The following is a 23723-nucleotide window of genomic DNA, read 5'->3' on the forward strand; positions in this document are numbered from 1 at the left end:
GACATTAACATCTTCCAACTCAATCGACAAGTCTTTAATCATATTGGCTCCTTTGGCCAAGATAAGAGAATGGCAGCTTTGGGAAGAAATCTTGGCAAACTTAAATCAGATGGAGGGAGATGGTTTGTTGAGAAATCTAATAGCTGTCAAAGCAAAGTTGATTCTTGGTGGTAGATGGAGTGTGTGTTAACTGTTCAACTCTATTGCTCAAAGAATGCGTCTTGCCCTGAACTTATCTTGAACTGCATTTTTTATGTTCTGCATTCTTGAGGGTGTGTAGCTAGAATCTTGCCTTCTTTTCTTTCTGATCACCAAAGTAATGCTTTTGCCTTCACTGGGTCGGCAAATATCATTGGGTGTAGATCAATTAGATCAGGTACTCTTTAATAATTAAATTTAGATAAATTTAGATACTGTTCATGCCATTTCTGGGAAATGAAAAGCTTTGACATGCTCCTGGCCAGGCTGAAAAAGCAGATTTTGTTTATGACAGTAGATGAGACCACTGACCCCAGACATCTACGGCTGAGAAATGTTTCTGTGAAGACATACTAGTCTAAATTTGCTCCCATTGGAACACTATACTCCTGATGAGATTATTTTCCAAAACATTACTTCATTTTTCAATAAGCAAGGACTTGACTTGTGTAAAGTGTCCTCGAGTTAAAAACGACCCTTCGGTGTCAGGGAGATTTCAAGTTGTGATAGCAAGGTTGTCTGCTTGGTCCACAGCTCATATGGAGCAAGCCTTCACTTCAAGCTGAAATACACCACGAAAATGCCCAATTTACAGAAAACCATCAGGTTGTCCCTTGGTCCGGAGGTTGCTGGCTGTGTTTTTTGAGGTGTTTTGAAAGCATTAAGTGCTGAAGTAGTAGAGTGATACCTTCTAGTGGAAATTGGTGGCTGTCTTAGCAAGAACTGCCCGACTTTGATCATCTGGGTCTTTGCTTTCTTGGATGCAGCCTGCACATGTTGAAGCTATTGTGTAGGTTCTCCAAGAGTGAGGTCCCCGCAGTTACACTTGGAAATAGAAAGATGGTGGGGCTTCTGCTTTCAATTACCTTCCTGTTGAGCTCTTCTGATAGGCATTTTGAGAATACATTTCACAAAATTCATCTGCCAATTTGTTTCCCTTTCTCAGTAAACTAATTATCTTTGTATTGTGTAAAACTTGAATTTTGAGGATAAGCTTTTTTTTTTTCCTTTTGGCAGTCTGTATTTTTGTCATCGAGTTTGTTTTACAAGTGTAGCTTTTTCTCTCAAGTAGAATCTACAACCCATACAGTAATCAAATCAGAATTCACTTGTTATTCATGTCTTAATCTCATCTCCTAGAAGCAAAGTGTACACTCCTAATCTTTTTTTTTTTTATCTTTCCTTTGATTTCAGCATTGCTCACCAGGTGGGAATCCTGACTTTTTCATTTAAATGTTTCCAGTCATGCTGATTGTTGGCAGACTCTTTAGCTCTTCCTGGTTAGGCTAGTATTCACCCTTATGTCGGTTTGTGACCTCCACCATCAACTGGTAGCTTGATCTCAAAAAGCATCCAAAGTGCTCTGTGGTACATCTGGATAACTGAGAAGTCTGATGGTGACAGGAGTTTCGTACTGTTGCATTTCAGTTATGTTCCTTCCAGCAAGTACTCAGCTGCTTGGGTCTGCTACTGAAGGATCTGTACCAGTCTCTTCTCTGAAGATGATATGACTATAGTAGAGCTGATCTGAGAAGGAAACAAGTTTTGAAGCTTTGTAGCCAAAGCTTATCATAGAACCACAGAGTCATTTAGGTTGGAAGAGACCTTTAAGATCATCAAGTCCAACTGTTACCCCAGCACTGCCAGGTCACCACTAAACCGTGCCCCGCAGCACCACATCTATAAGTCTTTTAAATCCCTCCAAGGATGGTTACTCCACTACTTTCCTAGGCAGCCTGTTCCAGTGATGGGTAAACCTGTCTGTGACCTTCCTCAGGTCCATCCTCAACCTCCCCCGGAGCAACTTGAGGCAATTTCCTCTTGTCCCGTCCCTTCTTCCTTGGGAGAAGAGCCCAACCCCCACCTGGCTCCAGCCTCCTGTCAGGGAGCTGTGGAGAGCCAGAAGGTCTCCCCTGAGCCCCTTTGCTCCAGGCTCAGCACCCCCAAGTCCCTCATCTGCTCCTCACCACACTTGGGTTCTGGATCTTTCACCAGCATTGTTGCCCTTCTCTGGCCACACTCCATCCCTTTGAGGTCCTTCCTGGAGGGAGGGGCCTGAAACTGAGCCCAGTATTTGAGGTGAGGCCTCCTCAGTGCAAAGTACTGAGGGACATCGTGGACAATTAATTCTTATGCCTTGGTCTTCTGGTGGAGTGCTGAGAGGATGGAAGTGTTGGGTATTCTGGTACCTATGGCTCTTTAGCAGCTGACTTTCCCGGCGCTTCGTTTGAAATGTCTTGGGGCTTAGTGATTTCTAGTACACTGGGGACAGTGGTGCTCCTTCTCACTTGAAAGGCTTTCAAGGTTTACTTTCTTCTGGTTCAAATAAGTCCCAGCACTTTTAAACAATGCAAACTTTCTCCTCTGGTTACAACATTCCTTTACAGTGAGCAAACAGGATGTGGTTAGGTTGGAGGGAAAACACCAACTCCTTCCTCTCCTGCCTACCCCCCTTGCAGACCCCCAAAAGGGGGTGAAGTTGAAATAACTCAAACTCTAGCAAATATTTAAACCTTGTTCTTGTACACTCCACCTACTTCAGTCCTATCAAGCAAGAACTTGTTACTTTTTCAGGTCATTATCTTATCTGGGTTGGGCTATTTAGTTCTACCCTTGTGTAGGGTGTCCTATCTGTGGGCTTAAGCTTGAAATTCATCATTTTCTAAACTGCCCTATTTTTTGGTAGTGTTTTTTTGAGACGTAGTTGTTCACTAGATCTGATGGATGACTCTGCTATCAGCCCAGCTACAGTCACAGAAATTACATCAGTTTTTATCTGTGTAGTGGTGAAGAATTGTTTCAGCTACATTCTGCCAAGTCTGCTCTACGGCCCTCTCCCTGCAGCAGTTCTGCTTGCTGTCCACAAAAATCAGAAGTGAAGGAAAAAACCCTCTCAAGTTTGTTCTCTGACAAATTTGGTAGATGCATCTAGGCAGGAAACATCAGAGAATCACAGAGTGGTTTGGGTTGGAAGGGACCTTAACGATCATTTAGTTCCAACAACCCTGCCCAAAAGTACTGCAAACGTGGAGATGTGAAAATAGTGGGATTGGCTTAATTTATTCAGGGGACTAAATTTCTGATCTTCAGTTAACTACAGGATAATTAAATCTTCTCCACCATAAACATCCTTGCTGTTAATTTAGCTTGCAAAGCTACAAACCTCACCAGTCCTTGAACTTCTGGAAATTAAGGTTCTCTAACACTACTCCAAATCAGATTTGGAATTATAATTGTTTGCCAAATGGGGTGTAATGTGCTATTTAAATTGTGCCACACTACAGCCTGTGGAAAGCAGTTAAATGTGATGTGTTTCAAAAAAATCATTATTTTACTGACTTCTTCCCTAAAGAGCTTTCTGAAGTAGAGATTAAACTTTGAGACTTTAACATCATTTGGGATATGGCACAAGTCTGAGCAAAAGAGAGGAGAGAAGATCTAAAACATATGGTGTAATACCAAAGTAGAAGCAGGTGAAAGCAGTTAAAAATGAAGTAATTTCGTAAACTTTAAAAATAGTTTGTATTAAAGACAGGCTGTTATAGACAATAAAAATTGGCCACCAATATATTGGTACATACGTGATTTTTCTGGATGCAGAGGAGTTCATAAATCACAGAGCACAACAGTAAATGTATTTGGACTTGAATTCATAAGAGATACTTGAGGTCTGAAATAAATGTATGGAATAAGGCTTCTTTCAGCTTTTCCTAACAGTTACCATCTGAGTGAACCAAGAGCCCTGTGGTGATTTACTGCATGTTCATCGAACGCTGAAGTTCCTGTGTAAAACAGCTAAAGATTAGCTGAGGATATAAAATTAAATGAGATCTTGATGGCTGATAAGTACTTGGCTAAGGTCAGCTGAAAAAGGTAGGACAGTGAAGAGAAGCTTTTAGTGGTTAGAGTAGAATATTTAGCAGTATTTATGGCTTGTAACAAGGGCTGTCTAAGGCTTAAAATGCTAAAATTAGACTAATCACATTTTCAACTTTCAAACAGACCTCTGGTTTTCTAGAATCAGTATCTGTGGGCAGCATCAACAAACTTTAAAGACCTTTTTTCTGTTGTATTTTTTTTTTAATTATTTTTATATCCATCAGTATTAGTGAGCAGTTTTGGTTGGAGACACAGTAGAATGATGGAATTGTTTTGGTTGGTAAAGACCTTTAAGATCAAGTGCAGTTGTTCCCCCAACACTGCCAGGTCCCCACTGACCCATGCCCCTCAGCACCACATCTCCATGGCTTGGAAACCCCTCCAGGGGTGGGGATGCCACCACTGCCCTGGGCAGCCTGGCACAGCCCTGCACAGCCCTTGCAGGGAAGAAATTGTTCCTAATATCCAACCTAAACCTCCACTGGTACAAGTTGAGGCCCTTTCCTCTTGTGCTGTCCCCTGTTTCTTGGGAGAAGAGCCCGACCCCCACCTGGCTCCAGCCTCCTGTCAGGGAGCTGTGGAGAGCCAGAAGGTCTCCCCTGAGCCTCCTTTGCTCCAGGCTCAATGATCTCAGCTGTTCTACAGAAAAATTGTGCTCTCGACCAGCTCACCAGCTTTGTAGTCATAGAAAACCTCCTGCCAATTTTTGTGTCTACTCAAAACCAGTGGTTTAGTCCATATATTCTAAAGTCAATAAGAGATGGGTTAAAACTCTTTCTTTTATTAGGAAGCGACTAACAGGTTTCACAAGGAAAGAACCCACCATTTTGTAGACATCTCCCCTTGAGCTGTAAATATGAAAGAGAAAAATCCTCGCAAGAGGCTTTTCTCTACCATCTACCCCGAAGTTTCTCAAACCAACTGTCAGCAGCACATAAGCATAATACCCTTCATTATGCTTTGAATCATAGAAAATAAGGCTGAAATCAAGACTGGAACATAATTTAGACAATCTTTCTACCCCAAGGAAGGATGAAGTTTATTTAGAGGGAAGTGTTATCCTAGCTGAGAATATAGGGTAGCTTGAACTTGCCTTAGAGATGATACATTAGACTTTTTGATCTATTTTTACAATTATAAGGTCATCTTCTTGTGTCTGGATGAACAGGTAGTTTCAGCAAGACGGAGCAGTGGCTGGTGGTCTCATGGGGCATACTGTAGCTTTTGGATCTACTGCAGCAGAGCTGCTGTAGAGTCACAGAATCTACTTCCAGAGAAACGTTTTCAGGCTGCTAGACAGGTACAGGAGGTAGAGGCGTTCATCAGGTTCCTGGCTGCTCCTCCTGTACTAACCACAGATGTGGTTGGATGTAATGGAAATTTGCCTTGGTTTGACAGGGATATTTCTCTTTATCTGTTTGCATCCTGATGATTCATCTGGAGTGGAAATGATGGCAACCAGCCACCATTAGTTCTCCATGTTGACTGGGAATCATAGGATTGTACAATGGTTTGGGCTGGAAAAAGCCTTAAAGACTGTCTAGTTCCAACCCCCCTGCCATGGGCAGGGACACCTCCCACTGGACAAGGTTGCTCAGAGCTCCATCCAACCTGGTCTCGAACACTTCCAGGGATGAAGCATCCACCGCTTCCCTGGGTAACCTGTTCCATTGTCTTGCCACCGTCATAGTGAAGAACTTCTTCCTAATTTCTGATTTCAGTCTACCCTCTTCCAGTTAGAAGCCATTACTCCTTGTCCTATCACTACAAGGCCTTGTAAAGAGTCCTTTCCCATCTTTCTTGTAGGCCTCCTTCAGAAACTGGAAGGCTGCAATGAGGTCTCCCCAGAGCCTTCTCTTCTCCAGGTTGACCAACACCATCTCTCTCAGCCTGTCTTCATAGGAGAGGTGTTCCAGCCCTCTGATCATCTTCATGGCCTCTCCTGGCCCTGCTCCAACAAGTCCATGTCCTTGTGTTGGGGGCTCCAGAGCTGGACATGTGAAATACATATATTGAGGGTTGTTTTTTGTGTGGAAAGACTCCTAATTCGACAGTTTAGTACCCTGTCTATGGTCTTGGTAGCATTAAAAATGTCAGTTATTGTAGTAAGATTATAGTTTGGTTTTGCATTTCTCAGAGACAGCATGTTTGTTATGTCTAAGGTGTGTTCTATTTGGGTAAACACCATGTTAGAAAAAGTCTCATTAAAGACTAACTTGGAAGTAACAGTTCCTTCAGAGTCCTGTTGGTGTAGTTGGCTACCTGTGAGCTCTATACCGATTAGAATGGTATTTCAAACAGGGTGCTAGTTCTGTAGCTTCAACTTGGAGAACAATTAGACTTTCAGTCTTTTTTTTTTATTTTATTTTATTATTAAAAAGCCTGACTTTTCCCCACCAGAGTAACTGCGAACAAACCACGTCACCTTTGCCTCGCTTTTTCCTTTTCACAGCTCTTTTGGGAGGCTTTAATGAGGCTTAGTGCCCTAGAAACTTTCACATGGAGTCGACAGCATAAAAATACCACCAATGTTGACACTTGGCTGAGCCTCTCCTTTTAGCTGGGGTTTCTTCCTTTTCCACCCTTGTTTGCCTCAGCAGTTTACAAGGAAATTAGAGATTCTTCCTCTTAGACTTGCACTAATCTGTCTTCTGATCATTGAGGGCAAGCTTTGATTTGTCCCTTTCATTTGAGTTTCTTACAAGTAGATGTATTTGGTTATGTAGATCAGCACTAAGCTTTGACCTTCTCATACGTGTTTGCTTACTCATTGCCTATCAGCAAAACGTCCTTCTGTGTAAATAGAGTGAAAATCAGCTGCCCTCTGTACTTCAGACCCCACTTTGTTCTCAGAACTGCTCATGGTTGGTGGCATCCAGTTGTGTTAAGCAGCATTTCAGTGCTAAGAATAGTGTCTGGTTTGAATATCAGGTGGCCTTGGAAGAAGAGTTTCTTGGGTAGCTATTCATAACATGCTCCCTTCCGACTTCCACACGCTTTTCTTGGATGAGCTCTAAGCTGAAGGGTTCTTTATCTAGCAGCTGATGTCTGCTTAGGAAGTGTGGCACTAATTCATAGGAAGTAGGCAGAAATAAAATGGTTGATGTTGACTTCTTGGAATTAAGATTTCAGGTGGAGAGGAGATGCTTATTCTTGAGAACTCTCCAAGCAGGAAAGGTGGGAGAGAGAGGTAAAGTGGGACAGAGGAGCTTCAAGCTCTGGTCTAAGCTCTGCTAAAATGAACTCACTCAGAGATGATTAGATGATGAGAAATACATGGACCTATTGAAGCATGTCCAGAGGAGGCCACAAAAAATTACCTGAGGGCTAGAAGCCGTCTGCTGAGAGGTCAGGCTGAGAGAGTTGGTCTTGATCAGCCTGGAGAGGAGAAGGCTCCGGGGAGACCTTCTGGTGGCCTGCCAGGACTTCAAGGGCCCTGTCAGAAAGCTGGGGACAGACTTTTGAGCAGGGCCTGTTGCAACAGGACAAGGGTTAATGGGTTTAAACTAATAGGGGGAGATTTAAATTAGATAGAAGGAAGAAATTTTTTATACTATGGGTGTTGAAATACTGTCCCAGGTTGCCCCGAGAGGTGGTCACTGCCCCATCCCTGGAACCATTCCTGGTGAGGTTGACCGGGTCTCTGAGCAACCTGCTCTAGTTGCAGATGTCCCTGCTCAGTGTAGGGGGTTTGGAATAGATGAACTTGAAAGGCCCCTTCCAACCTAAACCAGTCTGTGATTTGAAGTCTCTTGTAACTGCTGATAGATATATCAGGATATATATGTATGTATATCTATCTTTTTTTTGCTGTCACCCATGAGAAATGACAACCAAAACCTCCTCTGGTGAGGCTGGAAAAACTTGGGTCTTGAACACATTAGTGTTGATAGAACCTCATGTGTGCTTTGAGGCTGTGAGCACCACATTGTTATGGTTCTCTATGCAAGAAACCATCCTGTCATTGCAGCATCACAAGCAGAATACAACTTCTGTCCAGAGGAACGTGCTGTGAAAGAGGAGGTGAGATAAGTGTCTAAGAACGTCCTGCCTGGGTACGTTTAGCAGTTTATTATGGATTTGCCTCTGTGCCTGCAGTGTGGCACAGCTGGGAAACACTGCTCAGCTGACTTGCATCCCAGTGAGTCCCATAAAACAGAACACTTGACTCAGAAATGAATAAAAACTTTGCATTGGTCACAGTCCTTCAGGATTAAATAAGTAAAACATCAAAATTCCAAAATGAACGTAAGCTTATAAGATCGAGAATCCTCTTTCTGTTATCTTAGATCTTGAAGGCTCATATTGACCATCTGCTTCAAATCAGCCTGGTGTGCAGTTTGCATCACTCTTACACACAGTGTTTTCTGCCTTCTGAATTTCAAGTGGGACTTGTTTGAATTTCAGCATCTTGGGCACAATTGCCACAGATCCTAAAGCTGTGTTTGCATGGGCCTGCTGGTTTGTTCATCCCTTTTTCACTGCCAGTACTTGTGCTTTTCCCCAGCTCAGATTCTTACCATTGCTGACATGTCAGATGTCTGAAGTGAAGCAAGAGTAGCTTTGAGTACAAGGGAAATGAGGTGCAGAAACAGCTCCAAAAGGGATTAATATGTTGGAAGTTACTAACTATTGTCTGTTTTTCTTGCATCAAGTTAACTAAGTTGTTCTTTGAGTCCCATGAATGTTATTGCTGTATGCCAGCTGAGCGGTGGGCTCTTTGTGTACAGAAACAGAATATCTGTGGTAAACTCAAGGTGTATTAAAGCTGTGTTTGAAATCTAGACACTATTGGAAAGTAATATTCCATAGTCAGAAGATAAATATCAACAGATTTTTACAGGGACGCACTTTGAACCTCCCTGAGCAGAAGCTGTTTGGTTTGTAGTTACTGTCTGCTTTAAAGGAGCTTGATTTCTTTTTTTTTTTTTTTTTTTCCCCAAACATATCAGGAAGAATAGAAAAAAGAGAGGAGAGGGGGCAGGCAGATGCCATCGTGCATTTTGAGTGCTTCACGAGTATAAAAACACTAAAATAGTAGCTTTCAAATGTATTTTTTGAGCAAGTATAACTAAAACCTTCCACACCAGACTTCTTGCAGCATGCCAAAGTGAAAGATTTAGCTTAGATCCTGCTTTTCTAAGGAGCAGGCAAGAAGAATTTCACATAGGCAGCCAGCAGTTAAAGTTGAATTAATTCAATTATTCTCAATGAAACCCTATATAAAATGTCATGGTTCTCTCCCTTAAGTTTATTGCTTGTGACCAGGCTTAAGGGGCAAGCACGATAACACACAAAGAAACATCAAAGTTGGTAACATTTTGTCTGTGAGCCATAAATGTGCATGCAAAGACATCCACTGACATTTTTCAAGACTTCCATGGAAAGGATGATGTTATGGAAGCTGACACAAGGATGTGTGTAGTTTATAGTCTTTACAGGTTCATTAGTGGAAGCTAGAGGACAGAAATGTGGGGGAGTTGGTACTGATCGCTGTAAAACAGGTTTTTGTGTCCTCTACACTGTGTATCGAAGAGCTGTGTGTAATTATTCTACTAATAGAATACACAGTCCCCATTACTAGTGACTTAATGAAATAGTATCTTCCAGTGAAACACGGCTTGTGTTCCTAATGGTGCTTTTATTGTCAAGCTTGAGTTAGTTTTCTACTGCTAATTGTAAAGGTATCCTTTAAACCCTGCTCTGTGTGGGTAGTGTAATTGTAGCTTTTGAAACGAATGCCTTTTGATTGGTATTTTACACTGAGGGTAGCGTGCTGTGGGATTTTGGTAGCCTGTGTTCATTTTGAAAGGCTTTATTTTCTTGCACGGGGAACCAGTTGAATTTATGGATCTATTAAGCAAGGTGAGCTAGATAAATCCTATTCACAGTGATTTTTATATTCCTCAACTTGAAGTGACCTAGTGAGTTTGAAAGTAGCATAAAACTTGAAGCTGACGTCTTAATATTTGATCTGCTGTGATCATGACCTGTTAACCTTTAGCTTTAATGGTGCTGTATAAGTCTCCTTAAAAGTTGCCAATGTTCTCTGATTGATGGTAAAATCCACTCTGCGTAATCGCCCTGCTGGAATGTGTTGTTTCTAGTAGATATTGATCTCCTCTTTGTTATCTTATATTTGGGAGAGACTTTGGTTTCTGATGTAATGTGGGTTTTGTGCAACTAACAGGCTCAGCATCTTGATTAGGAGCTACAGAACATACGGTTCTTGAAAAGGCAAAAAGCTCGTTTCATGCTGTAGCTGAAAACCAGAAATTTTAGATCAAACCAAGATGACTCTGTTGACTGTGGTGACCTTATAACCTCTGGTGGGAAGGAAGAGCCCAAAGACCATCCGAAGAAATGCAGTGTACAAATGTTAAAACTGTTTATGCGAACTGCTTCACTTAAAGTTTACTAGAAAATACACATAAAATTATATTCTTTAATGTGGAACATCAATGCTTTAGGGATTAAAGCTTCAGTTCTCTGATCTCACACAGCAGTTAAGACAGAAATAAGCTGTGCTGCTTTCCTGTAAGCTATTTGCTACATCTAGATGTTTAAAATAGAGCAAAATGCTTTATTAAAGAAGAGAAATAAACATTAGGAATACAATATCTGCAAGGGCTGTGGGGATCGTGGAGCTGTAACTGCCTTGAGCCTTTGGTGGGTGTTTGAAGCTTGTTGAAAGGAATCAGTTGTATCCTCTGAGTGATGTTCTGTTGTGATGATGGTAAGTGAGCCTGCAAATGTCTTCTCCTAGGTGGAGAGGTTTGTGCTCTTTCAATCATAAAATACCAATAAAAAGAGAACACCTTTCCCAAAAGATGATTTCTAGTTGGAAATGAGCTAACCAAACTCAAATTTGCCAAAAGCAAAGGGCTGAGGTGGTGATCTTACACGATGTGCTTCACTTGGTGAGAGGAATGTTGCAGCACTGGGATAGTCATAAAGAATCTTTTAAAAACGTAAAATACTTCAGAAAATGTAATTCATTAGCTGAGTTTTGACATCAGTTTTTAAAAGGCTGATTGGAGTTGCAGAGGGTTCCTAAGTACATCCTACGGATGGGGCTCCTGGGAGGTGTCAGCAAGGGAGGCTGGTTAAGCCTTTAACTTCTCAGAAAAGGAGTCTGGGGCTTTTTGGAGTTTACTTAAGCATCTGAATAATTGCACCTTTTTTATTTTTTTTTTTTCTGCTTTCTTTTCTTTCCCATCAGATTTCCCTTATATCCCAAAGGAGGGGAGAAGCTTCAGTTTGAATATGGAGTGTATCTTCTCAACAAAAATATAGCACAGGTTGGTACTTTGAGATGTTTTTATTCATTTATTTGTATCTACTCTCTGCTTAGTGTCAGGTTGGCATGAGCGTGCATCCACTGTCTCGTGATGCTGTTCTGTGGCAAACATCTGTGAAACTACCTGACAGCTTTGTGCTTGAGATTATCTTCTGTGGTGCTTAGAGGGCTCGCCAACTGGTGATGAATTTTTTCCTTTTCAAATTAATACTGTGAGTCTGAACACACTGTTTTGAAAATAGTAAATGTTTTCTGTATTATTTTTGTCATACTTGAAGATCTTTGTGGCATTCTTATCGCTGTGTCTTTCATCTTGCTGTATTATTGACTAGTATTCTACCCCCATACTTATGATAAGAAAACACAACAAGCTGGCAAACCTTAAGTCTTGCAAATACATGACTTTACATTAAAAAAAAAAAAAGTCCTCTAATCATCCTTACTTCGTTGCTCTTAATGTATTTAAAAAATCCATCCTTTACTTAGGCAAACACTTGAGAGTTTAAAGTTTACAAACTTGGTTTTGAGATTCCACTAATATCTGCTGCTGACACATCTGGTATGGAATTCAGGGATATTCAAAAAGCTGGTCCGAAAAAGGGACCTGGGGAGATCATTTAGAATCTTGCCTCCTTCTAGGGCACGTTCAGCTGCTCTTGGGCTCTCCCTGGTAGTTGTTTGTGGAACTCCCTGAAGGAAAGCCTGTGATCCAAGTATTAGTTCCAACCCTTGACTGTCTTGGCCACTAAAGCATTTTCTGACATCTAATCCAAATCTGTCTTGTGTTTAATCACATAATCATCTATTACAATATTTTTTTCTTTTGTCTCTTCTTCTTTACAAACTTTGATGCACTGAAAGACAGCCTTTCCTTTTGAAAGTGTTATCTCGTGGGTCATATCTCTTAAGAAGGACGTGGATCTGCTCAAATGGATCCAGAGGAGAGCCGTGGAGATGATTAGGGGACTGGAACACCTCTCCTATGAGGACAGGTTTGGGATTGTTCAGCCTGAAAAAGAGAAGGCTCCAAGGAGAGCTTGTTGTGCCATTTCAATGCTCAAAGGGAGCCTACAGGGAAGGTGGGGAAAGATTTTTTTTTTTTTTTTTTCAGGGCATGTGCTGATAGGATGAGGGGTAAAGGTTTTAAACTGAAAGAGGGGAGATTAGGATGCGGTGTAGTGGTGAGACACTGGAACAGGCTGCCCAGAGAGGCTGTGGATGCTCAATCATGGCAAGTGTTCAAGGCCAGGTTGGATGGGACTTTGAGCTACATGATATAATTGGAGGGGTCCCTGCCTGTGGCAGGGGGATTAGAACTAGATGATCTGTAAGGTCCCTTCCAACCCAATCAATTTGATGTTTCTGTGATTAATTTCTGAGCATCATTCTTGTCTCCTGTTCTCTGAGTCCACCTCTTTCTTGAAGTGCTGTGCCTAAAGCTGGATATAGTGTGCAGCTGATGCCTTCAAAACATTGAGTAGGTTGAAGAGAAAATGCTTCACAGGTCTTGTCCTTTTTCTTTATTTTTTTTTTCCAGTTTTTTGTGTTCTGATAGGTTTATTCTCTTAACAGCCCAACACAGTGACTTTTATGATTTGGTGCAGGTAGCAATCCTGAGTCTTTTCTACACTCAAAAAAATAATCCATCCTGCATTTGTGCAGGTGACTCCTTCAGGTTTTACATGCTGTACCTTGAATACACCTTAGGTGCCCCTTTTTCTTCTGAGTCATGGCTCTGATTTGGTGATGTAAATCTCGAAGATGGGGAAGGGTGGGGTCAGAACTCAATCCCAGCTTTCTGCTGTTTGCCTCTGAGCCTATTCTCTCTATCCAGGTCACCTAATTAAAATATTGAACAGAACTGGGGTAAAGCCTAGACCCTGGCAGAGCCCAGCTTCACTAGCACTTCCATTTACAACAGTGAAGCTGTGTTTTAACAACACCCAGAGAGGACTTTGGTGCTCTGAATTCATTCATACTTCATCAATATCCCCTTTCCCAGCATCCTTGTGAGCGTATTGCACCATGAAGTGCCAAGAGATTTATTTCAATTCCAACAGAAAGGTGACATTTCAGTTTCTAACCTTTTGGTAAGGTTTGAAACTAGATTGGTCTGACAGTTTTATTCTTGAAAAATCTGATCTTTTTTTATGCTTAGTTTCTAGTTGTTTGGTTTGGTTTTCCACTTCTCTCTTCCACCACCTTTTTTTTTTTTTTTTCCCCATTTCCCTACCCACAAATTGAAGTAAAACTTTTGGGTCTTTTTTTGTTGTTCATTTTTTAAGCTTGGATTGCGTTTACCATTTTCCAGACTTCTGGTATCTTGCCCGTGCTTAGTGTATTTTGGAAGATAACCTCCAGTGGCTCTGAAATTACTTAAAGGCTAAAATATCTTAAGATGAAGTTAATCAAGTCCCGCTAATCTTGGAAAATTCACTTAACCAAGCTGTTAATATAACTTAGACTGTGCCTCTTTGTTGCAGGTATTAATAATGGCAGCCAGCTGTTCACACTTGACTTTCATGGGGAAGACTAGTGAGAAAAAAGGGATTAAATACTTCATCCTTCAAATGCTTTGATAGCTTTCTCTCTCCATTACTATCAAATCAATGCTTTCCTTAATCTCCTCTTCTGTAAATACATCAGTTCATTCTGTAACTTGTGAGTTGTGATGCTGCTTGCTTTTCTATTCAGCCTCTCATGGTTTTGTTCCTGTTCTGGAGTTTGCCATTATGTGATGCAAGTGCTCTGTGCTTCTAGCTTGATGGAGATTATGAACCCAAGTTAGTTGTCTTTTCATTCCTCATAGTCTGGGTTAGTTGTCAGTTGTGCCTGTGGTATTTTTTAATAGGAGCTGTCACCACTTTGCCTGTTTTCCTGTTTTTTTTTTTTCCTCTTTGACTTGTCATCTCTGAGTTGTTACCCCTGTCGAAATCTCTCCTTCTGATTTTTACCCTATTTCTAAAGGTCTATGAACAGTTGAAAACATGGTCACTCCCCCATGTTGCCTTCCAAGTTCGTGCAGTCAGTTTCTGAAATCACTGGTGTGTGTTTAAACTCATAAAAGTAAATGAAGACTTTAAGTATGTACTTGTATAAAAAAAGTTTCCATATTTACATGGGGTCACTGTGCTGGTACAAGCCAGAGCACTTAGTGGCCAAACTTTGAAGTGGTTTGTACAACGTGAGTGGTTCACATGTTAGTGCTTGACACAGTATGCTGTTGAATATAAAAATTTAATAAAACTAAGTTGGAGTTTTTGGGGGGCTTCTACTACTTATTTAATCAGGAGAGTGTTCCTGAGGTCCATATAAGCTGTTGTAGTCACCTTTGTTTTGATATCATTGGTCAAAAATTGCAGCTTTTCATGGTTCTGCCAAGGGGAAGTTCCACTGTGAAAGCAGCATGAAAGCAGAACAGGTAGATAACAGACAGAAATACATCACAAAACTTCTGTACTCAGGGCCTGACTAGATCTAAAAAACCTGAGGTGATTTGAATCCTTTGTGTATTCCTTTGGAGGCTGAACTGCTGAATTCAAGATGATTTCAGGAGATGTTAAGGCTGCTTGGAGGGAAGCTTCCAGATCTCCTTAGTTCATGTGAGTGTGTGAAAATAGTTAGGTTTGGATGGAGAATGAGCAGCTGCTTCTCTCTTATCTCTAGACAACAACTTGTGAGGGAATCCTTTTAAGGCCCAAAGGTCTTAATTTGGAGCACCAGCCCTGCAAATAACTTGCATGTGAATAAATGCAGATCAGTTGCTTAATTCCCTCTGAGTGCCGTGGGAAGATTGGAGGTGTGTGGCAGGAACAGTACTGGAGTGTTAGGAGAAGAGCTTGAGTCTCCATGGAATGGTTTGGGTTGGATAGACCTTTAAAGGTCACCTAGATGTCCTTGCTCTCTGCAGAGGGTTCATCTGCAACTAGAGCAGGTTGCTCAGAGCCCTATCCAACCTGACCTGGGATGTCTCCAGGGATGGGGCAGCGACCACCTCTCGGGGAAACCTGGGACAGGGGCTCACCACCCTCAGCATAAAATATGTCTTCCTTATATCTAGTTTGAACCTCTCATCTTACTCAAATGATTCATGCAAGTTGTGATCACTGTGGGTGAGATAACAAAGAGCCCAGAAAAACTTGTTTCAACTTAAAAGAAATACTTGAAAGGATTTGTTTAAGCTTCCCTGGTTTCACAGATTTTTATATATATATTTTTTTTTTTCTATCCTTTCACAATTACCTGGAGTTCTGGCAACAAGGAGAAACGTGAGTAGGGAAGAAGCAAGGGTGGGTTGATATTAAGGAAAATTACTGAAATAAAAACTTTTCTCAAGATAAAGTGGTACTGTTTTGTAAAACAGCAGGATAATAACAATGAAAACCACATCTTGCACTCAGGAGACTTCAGCTGGAATTAGAAGCAGCTCAGTGCTAGCTCGGTAGAGCATTTATTTGGAGAAACTTGCTTTGCTGTTACATTCCGAAGTCAAAACAATGTGTGTTAATTCCGAGAGTTCATAATAACTTCCATCTGTACGTGAGCACAAATTGTTTCAATCCCCACATTTTCTATCTATAAAATTGGATCCCTCACGAAGTTCACAGAGTAGCTTTTTAAGTTGGATAATATTAGGTAGGACCATGAATTTCCAGTTAAGATTCCAGCTTTTTGATTCTAATGAATATACAAATGTCTTTGTTTTTTTTTTTCAAAGGGAAATTAGTGACTTACATCTAATAATATCAACAACAAAAAAAAAAATTACTGTCATTCCAGAGCGTTGTCAAAGGTGAAGCACAACACAGTTGCTAAATCTGGGAGTGAAGTGTCCAGCTTTCAGAAGCATTAGGCACTGGGAGATAGTTCAGTAGGAAGGAAGAGACCTTTCAGGGTCATCTGGTCCGACCCCCCTGCAGGGAGCAGGGACATCTGCAACTAGAGCAGGTTGCTCAGAGCCCCGGCCAACCTCCCCTGGAATGGTTCCAGGGATGGGGCAGCGACCACCTCTCGGGGAAACCTGGGACAGGGGCTCACCACTGTCAGCATCAAAAATGTCTTCCTTCGTTCTAGCCTAAATCCCCCTCTTTTAGTTTAAAACTATTGTCACGCTGAGAAGATTGTCCACATCTTTCTGAGAGGCCCCTGGCAGTCCTGTCAGGCCCCCAGAAGGTCTCCCCAGCTGGAGCCTTCTCTTCTGCAGGCTGCCCAGGCCCAGCTCTCTCCTGCTGGGCTCCCAGCAGAGGGGTTCCCCCCTCGGGGCATTGCTGGGGCTCCTCTGGCCCCGCTCCAGCAGGTCCCTGTCTCTGCTGTGCTGAGGACTCCAGAGCTGGACCCAGCATGGCAAGTGAGGTCTCAGTAGTACCTGTGTTCTTCCTTACATATGAAGAGATGATCTTATGTTAGTGACCATCCTTCTTTAGGTGAGTCCTTAGTGAGCAGGTACGGTGTCACTACTGGGGAATACCCAAAGTTATACAAGAGGGTATTATATGTTTTTATGTTTCCCTGTCATAATTTCTAACCCATCTGTATATGATGTGTAGCCTTTGAAGAGACCATGACCATCCTATTCATGAAACTTCCAATTCCTTTGGGTGTTCACGAGGTTGTCTCTTGAAAGGTACTTGACGGGCCATGTTCCTTGTCTAGCTGCAAGATTGCTAGGTGAGGAGAGACTTGAGTTACAGCTGTGGAGCCAGTTTCTTCTGGTCCTGGTTAGAAGGGGATTTATTGCAGCTTTTCTTTGCTTCTATTTTCTTGCATGCGACAGTCAACTTATTTAAAACTGTGAGTATCGAATTATGACTCGATGCTTTGGTCAGCCACCAAAGGGGGTGGAGGTTAATTTGTCGCTTGATCATTTGGATTTCTTACTCTGAATCTCAGCCCAGCTTCACCATAGAGCCATAGGCCAGAACTGTCATTGCTGTGAGACCATTTTGATTTGTTTTGTCAGACAACTATCAAGCGATGTTAGACCAATAGTCTTCTTCACGTTGGCATGATTTGCTGAGCCTTGGCCAAAGGACAGGTGTGCTTTCATCTGGCAGTCGTTAGCAGCAGATGAACTTTGCTATTTAACACGGAAAAAAGTCACTCCAGCAGTCTTTTCTCAGCTCCCCAAGGATGTTTGTTTTCACACCAGTGCAGTGCAGATCCAAACAAGTAACTTGTCTCTGGTTCTCCTTCTGTGTGTCCAGATTCGCTGTGTCCACATGGTGGCAGACGATGTTTACATGCTTTATGTAACCTGCTAGAGATAGTGACCAGCCAGTGCTGCTCTCTTGGGACTGCTGCTTCTTGGTTCAGTTGCTCCACTAATACATGAGGGAAGTGACATCCACAGAGGCACAGAAGAAAAGCAAAATGCTTCTTGGCCTATTGTATTTGCAGTCAAACTGATATCTTTTTCTAATAGCTGCATGGAATATAAGTTGGATGCTTAGGTGCTGGTGCCATAGGTAAGAAACTGAACTGAACTTCAGCTCTTAAACGTGAAACGGGGCAAGATGTTCGATTTCTGGCTCCGTTAGGCTATTGACTGTGTGAGAAAATCAACTTTAGAATAGAAACTCTTAAACTTTTCCATGGGAAGTTGAACGGCAGAAATGTCAGGACTAGAGATTTGTTTTGGCAATAAACACTAGCGAGCAGAAGTGTCTGCAGGAGATCTGTGGGTCTTGGTGTAGATGCGGTGGTTATGACCCTCCGAGTGTAGGATCCTGTGACTTGCACACTACATCTTTTATGAGGCCCCTAAACTAAGACCATAAACTGTACAGTTCAGAAAGAACGCACTGTCTGAATTCGTGGCCAATTTAGCTGCACAGGGAAAAGTGTTCTTGAAAGAGCACAGGTTGAAGCCAGAGCTGGGTCCTCATCTTGTGAAGTGCCAAGCGTTCATTTTAATGTTAAAAGGAAGGGACTGCACCTGAAAAACCACAAAGTACCTTCTCCAGCTACGGAGAGCCAAAAGCTTTTAGGAGAGGTTTCATTCCTGAAAGTCTCCTAGGGTAGCAATGGGCTGATACATAGCCAGATCCTTTAGAATTGGGGAATTTACATATGTTTTTTTGCAAGCTTGTTGGAAGGATCCCTTTTTTTCCTTTCCTATTGCCCATGCCAAGATGAAATAGGTTTAAATGAGACTGGATTAGCTGTAACAACAGTCCTCCTTTCATTCAGATGAAAGGAGCCTATCCTTGCCCATCCTGACCAGCCAGTGTTCACTTGCTCTGTGGTGAAGCAGATCTTGGCTCCCTGACCTGTATTTCTATCCCCACACCTGTAGCTTGAGCCTGGGCAGGGCTGGAGGCTCCACTTCTTGATCTGGACACAGAGAGCACAGAGCAGATGAACTGGGCTGAACAGTCTGATTGGGTGGAATAGGAGAGATGGCATCACCAGCTGTGCCTCCCAAATAATTTTGGAGGCCACTTCCTGCAAGCAAACTCTGTGTGTTAGATCTTGGATGATGTAGCTGTCATCGTCTCTGTGCATAAATGCTCCAGCTTGCTAAGGTTTAAAAAAAAGATGAATATGTGTTTAAAATAGAATCAAAATTTAGTAATCAGATGGAAAATTACTATTAACTTAACTAGATTCCTGATCTAGTTAAGCTGATATAGACACATGGGAACCCATCTCTTCTTTCAGGAGCCTTCTCAATTTCTGCTATGTTCCCACCTCATAATGGATTAAAAAAAAATCATGTTGAAACGCATGTCGTGTCCTGGAACCTCTCTTGCTTTAACGCATAAAAATTACACTGAGCTGTCACTAGCAGGCAAGTGGCAAGCTTGTGACCCTTTTTTCTTATCCCCCTCCATCTTTTGTTCTTCTGTTGTATAGGTCAATACGTATCTTTTGTGCTCCGTGAGCAGGGTTTGTCTCATACTTCTGTGCATAAGATTTGGCACATCAGGGGACAAATCCTGTTTTGAAAGCTTTGGCTATGGCAGCTGCTTAATCACCCTTAAATGCCTTCCAGGCTTATTACATGCTGTGGTTGAGGTTTAGAGCAAGTTGTTCTCCAACAAAAGGAGGAAAAGTGTCTGATATATATTGGCTCATTTGCTTTTTGATCAGTCCAGAACGTTTGGAAATCCAGAGCTTTAAAGAATTTTGTTTTTCAGGAGACTGGAAGTACTAAAAGGACTATTGTGTCTGTCTTTGCTGGCCTCATGGGTAACTCCTGTGAATATTTCTCGAGTTCATATTGTATAAATAGGGAAAAACAAGCTCTGGTTCAATTTAGCAAATAAAAGTTGCTGGCTGTTTTCAGGAAGGCCATTGCTGAACAGACCTTGGTTTAATGCTTTGATCTGGACAGAGTAGGTCAACGGACTGAGGCCAGTGGGATGAGGTTCAACAAGGTCAAGTGCCAGGTCCTGCACTTGGGTCACAACAACCCCCTGCAACACTCCAGGCTGGGGAAAGAGCGGCTGGAAACTGCCTGACAGAAAAAGAGGACCTGGGGGGGGTTGGTCACAAGCAACTGCATTTGAGCCAGCGTGTGCCCAGGTGGCCAAGGCGGCCACCAGCATCCTGACTTGGATCAGCACTACTGTGGCCAGCAGGACTAGGGCAGGGATTGCCTCCCTGGACTGGGCACTGGGGAGGCTGTACCTCAAATCCTGGGTTCAGTTTTGGGCTCCTGACTCCCAGAAGGACCTTGAGGGGCTGAAGCATGGCCAGAGAAGGGCAACAAAACTGGGGAAGGGTCTAGAGCCCAAGTCTATTGAAGAACAGCTGAGGGACTTGGGAGTGCTGAGCCTGGAGCAAAGGAGGCTCATTGGGGACCAGCTCTCTCTTGACAACTCCATGGAAGGAGGCTGATGTAAGGTGGGGGAGGCTGGAGCCAGGTGGGGGTCAAACTATTTTGTGAAGCAAGAACCTTTTCACTTGAAGGAGCAGGTTTCATAAACCTGTTTTAATGCTCTAGAAAAACTGCCAAAAGCTCAGTTTTACCCAGTTTAAAACAAGGGCTTTCCCAACATAGCATGAAAGAACAAAGATCTGAAAGACTTGGTGTGTGCAGTACCTGATGGAGTGTGTTGTTCCTGAACAATGAAATAATTCTGCAGGTTCCTTTCCTGCAACATCCCAAGGTACAAGGTACAACTGGACCCGTGCTGGATGGGAAGATTGCCTGGTTTTGGAGTGCATTTATCAACATATGCAGGTAAAGAATAAATCGGAATGGTTTGGGTTGGAAGGGACCTTCCAAGGTCATATAGTCCAACCCCCCTGCACTGAGCAGGGATGTTGTGGTGAGCAGAGCCCACCCTAGGCAGGGATCGGCGTGCAGAAGATCTCGCGATGTAATGGAAAGCTCAGACTGCCCACGCGGGGCCTTGTGGGTGTGGCTTGTGCTATATAAGCAATTGCAGCTGCGCAATAAACGCCATTTGCAACATCCTTCACATTGAAGCCTGTGTCTGCTGATGGTACCCAACGGTAGAGGTTGGGTGGCAGAGATCCCGGGGATTGGGTGTCGGTAACGACACAGGGACATCTGGAAGTAGGTCCCTCAGAGCTCTATCCAACCTCATCCTGAATATTTCCAGGGATGGGGCATCGACCACCTCTCTGGGCAACCTGGGCCAGACTTTTAAAACTTTTCTTCCTTCTCTGTAGTCTAAATCTCTCCTTTTTTAGTTTACAATCACCCTTCTTGTCCTGTCCCAACAGGCCCTGCTCAAAAGTCCCTCCCCAGCTTTCTGAGAGGCTCCTGGAAGTCCTGGCAGGCTCCGAGGTGGTCTCCCCATCTGGAGCCTTCTCCTCTGCAGGCTGCCCAAGCCCAACTCTCTCCTGCTGGGCTCCCAGCAGAGGGGTTCCCCCCTCAGGTCCTTGCTGGGGCTCCTCTGGCCCCGCTCCAGCAGGTCCATGTGAATAGTCCCATGTGAAAATTTCCAGAACACTTATTTGGAAGCGTTACTATATTGCTCTGAGCTGTCCAGCCAGGACAAAGTGGGTGAGTTCTCTGTACCTACTTGTGCCCTTTTGGTGCATGCAAAGAAAAAGCAAACTTGAGATGTTCTCATGCAGTGCAAAAAGGAGCTAAAAGCATCAAGAAAACATCATGTTTAAGATGGAGATAGAGAATGTTACTTGTCTTTCTCTTTTGCATGTCTGATCTTTTGTTCTGTGCCTGATGTAATGATTTTTAATACAAAAAGCTCAGGATGAATGAGGTCATAGGAAGTAAGTGTGCCTTATAATCCAATAGCCATCACTTTGTGATGCGGAGCCTGTTCAGGAGACTCTGACCTGAGCCTGGAAAGGTTAGGCTGCATGGTTTCACCTCATCAAACTCTCATGCAGCAAGCCTACAGCTGAACAGCAAATGTGGGTTTAGTTCTTTGAGGGCTTCACTGGGCAAGGGAGAAGCTTTTCTGAGGCCAGTAACTGCTCCATCTTCTAAATTGCCTTTTTTTAATGTTCTTTTTGCAAAACGGTCATGGTATATGAGAGGCACCTTTATGGGCAAGGAGGCTCATAGATTTTGGTTTTATAACAAGCCCACTAACCACCAAATTTTACAAGTCTAGTTTACTTCAGTAAGGGGCTGTCTCCCCCAGCCTGTCTCGGACAGTGGTTTCCTGTGTCCTTACTGGGACACCAGCCTCAGACCATGAAGGTGGATGTGAAACCTCTCTGGAGAGATATTGTGTTTACTCTTGGGAAGGGCTTCACAAATCCAAGCAAGAGAGCCTTTGGAGGAAACGTGGCTTTTGGCTCCTCTAAATGTTTAGTTCTACAGTGTGTTCTGCATGTCCTCAAACACGTACTCCTATTTCCTTATTTTCTTGTGGTTTATCTCCAATAAACACTACTGCTGTGAAACCAAAATCCAGTATTAAACGTTGCCTATTATCACATTTCAGATTTAAAAAATTGGAATACAACCACTTCATGAATGTTTGGCAGAATATTACAAGTTGCTGAGCGTTAGCGTCCAGGCTGCTGTTCCTTTTGAGTAATGATCAGACTTTGTGTTTTGGTGGATGTGAGGGGAAGAAGCTTAATGTAATTCTAGGGCAAATCAAAGAAAGTAGAAGGAATTAGATCTTATCTGATGAGAATATAGTTTCCCTGCTCACTGCTGAATCACTCCTGTACTTAGATTTCATACATGAATTTCCCTTCCAGACGGAAGTGAATCAAAATTCCCCAGGCGGGGAGGAAAGGAAAGGAGACAGGCTGTTCGGGGTGAGAAAAAGTTACACATGAATTTCATGCACTTTGTGAGAACTGAAGGAGTTGGAGCTCCACGCTGACCTAATGGGTGTAGACATGTGGAGATCAGCTTGACTGTAGCACTGTCTTGGACCAGTGACTTTGCAGCGTCATGACTGTTATCATTTTTCCAGATCAGAAGAACAAAGGGGGAAAGTATCTTATTGAGAGCAGCCTTGTAAACAGGGAGAAAATCAGGTTAGTTTAGACTAAGTTTGTTTTAAAAATAATTGGTTGTAAGCAGCCTTTGAAGGGACAGCATCAAACTGTGTCGTGATTTCCTGGTGCTGCTTTGATTGCTGTTTGTGTGGCTTATTTGTTGTTGCTAAATCAAAAGTGTGCTGGGAGTCACAGAATCATAGAATGGGTTGCAAGAGACCTTAAAGATCACCTAGTTCCAATGCCTCCCTCTAGATCAGGTTGCTCCAAGCCCCATCCAACCTGGTCTTGAACACCTCCAGTGACAGAGCATCCACAACTTCTCTGGGCAACCCGTTCCAGTGTCTCTCCACCCTCACAGTGAACAACTCCTTCCTTACATCTAATCTAATTCTTTATTTAAGTCATTTCTCTTCCGATCTGAAGCCATCATCTCTTGTCCTATCACTCCAAGTCCTACCAAGTCCTCTAAGGTGGTTTTAATGAAGGCTTTTTTAGGCATGCTGGGTCAGCTTGAGGAACTTTAAAGCGTGTGCCCAATGGATTAATGAAGGATGCAGGTCTTCAAGGATGTTGATGTAACTTGTTTTTCTACTTCTCTTAGAAGAACTGCAAACTAAACATCTGCTTTTCAGAGTGGACCTCTGAACAGCATTGAAATCCACTTGGGAGAGAGGGGCAGGCGTTGGCATATCAAGATGGAAGTCAGCATACTGACAGTCTTCTGGTAGTTTATGCTGACAGTCATAGATGGAAAAAAATTAAACTGAGTTTTAAATGTTTAGTTTTGAGATAAGCCATATAAAGAGCTACCTGATACCACTCTGTTTCACTAACGTTGCAGCAAAGAGGTGTTTCAGTAGACCCACATAGCTGTTCAGAGGTAAAACTAGATAGATTTAATAAAACAAAGGCAAGCAACATGTTAACAGTGCAAATAATC

The 23723-nt window shown here is 42.7% G+C and overlaps 1 protein-coding gene across 1 annotated transcript in view; it reads left to right on the top strand.

The window, feature by feature from the left end:
• UVRAG (UV radiation resistance associated) overlaps positions 1-23723 on the top strand; it is a gene marked incomplete at its 5' end in the record, with an annotated part of 79826 nt that overhangs the window by 37409 nt on the left and 18694 nt on the right. The window contains one exon of the mRNA XM_008948070.1: positions 11300-11378. Coding sequence (XP_008946318.1) covers positions 11300-11378 — 79 coding nt within the window. The remainder of the gene's footprint in view (positions 1-11299; positions 11379-23723) is intronic.

Source organism: Merops nubicus, unplaced genomic scaffold (genome assembly GCF_000691845.1).
Source record: "Merops nubicus isolate BGI_N331 unplaced genomic scaffold, ASM69184v1 scaffold6689, whole genome shotgun sequence".
Taxonomy (NCBI): Eukaryota; Metazoa; Chordata; class Aves; order Coraciiformes; family Meropidae; genus Merops; species Merops nubicus.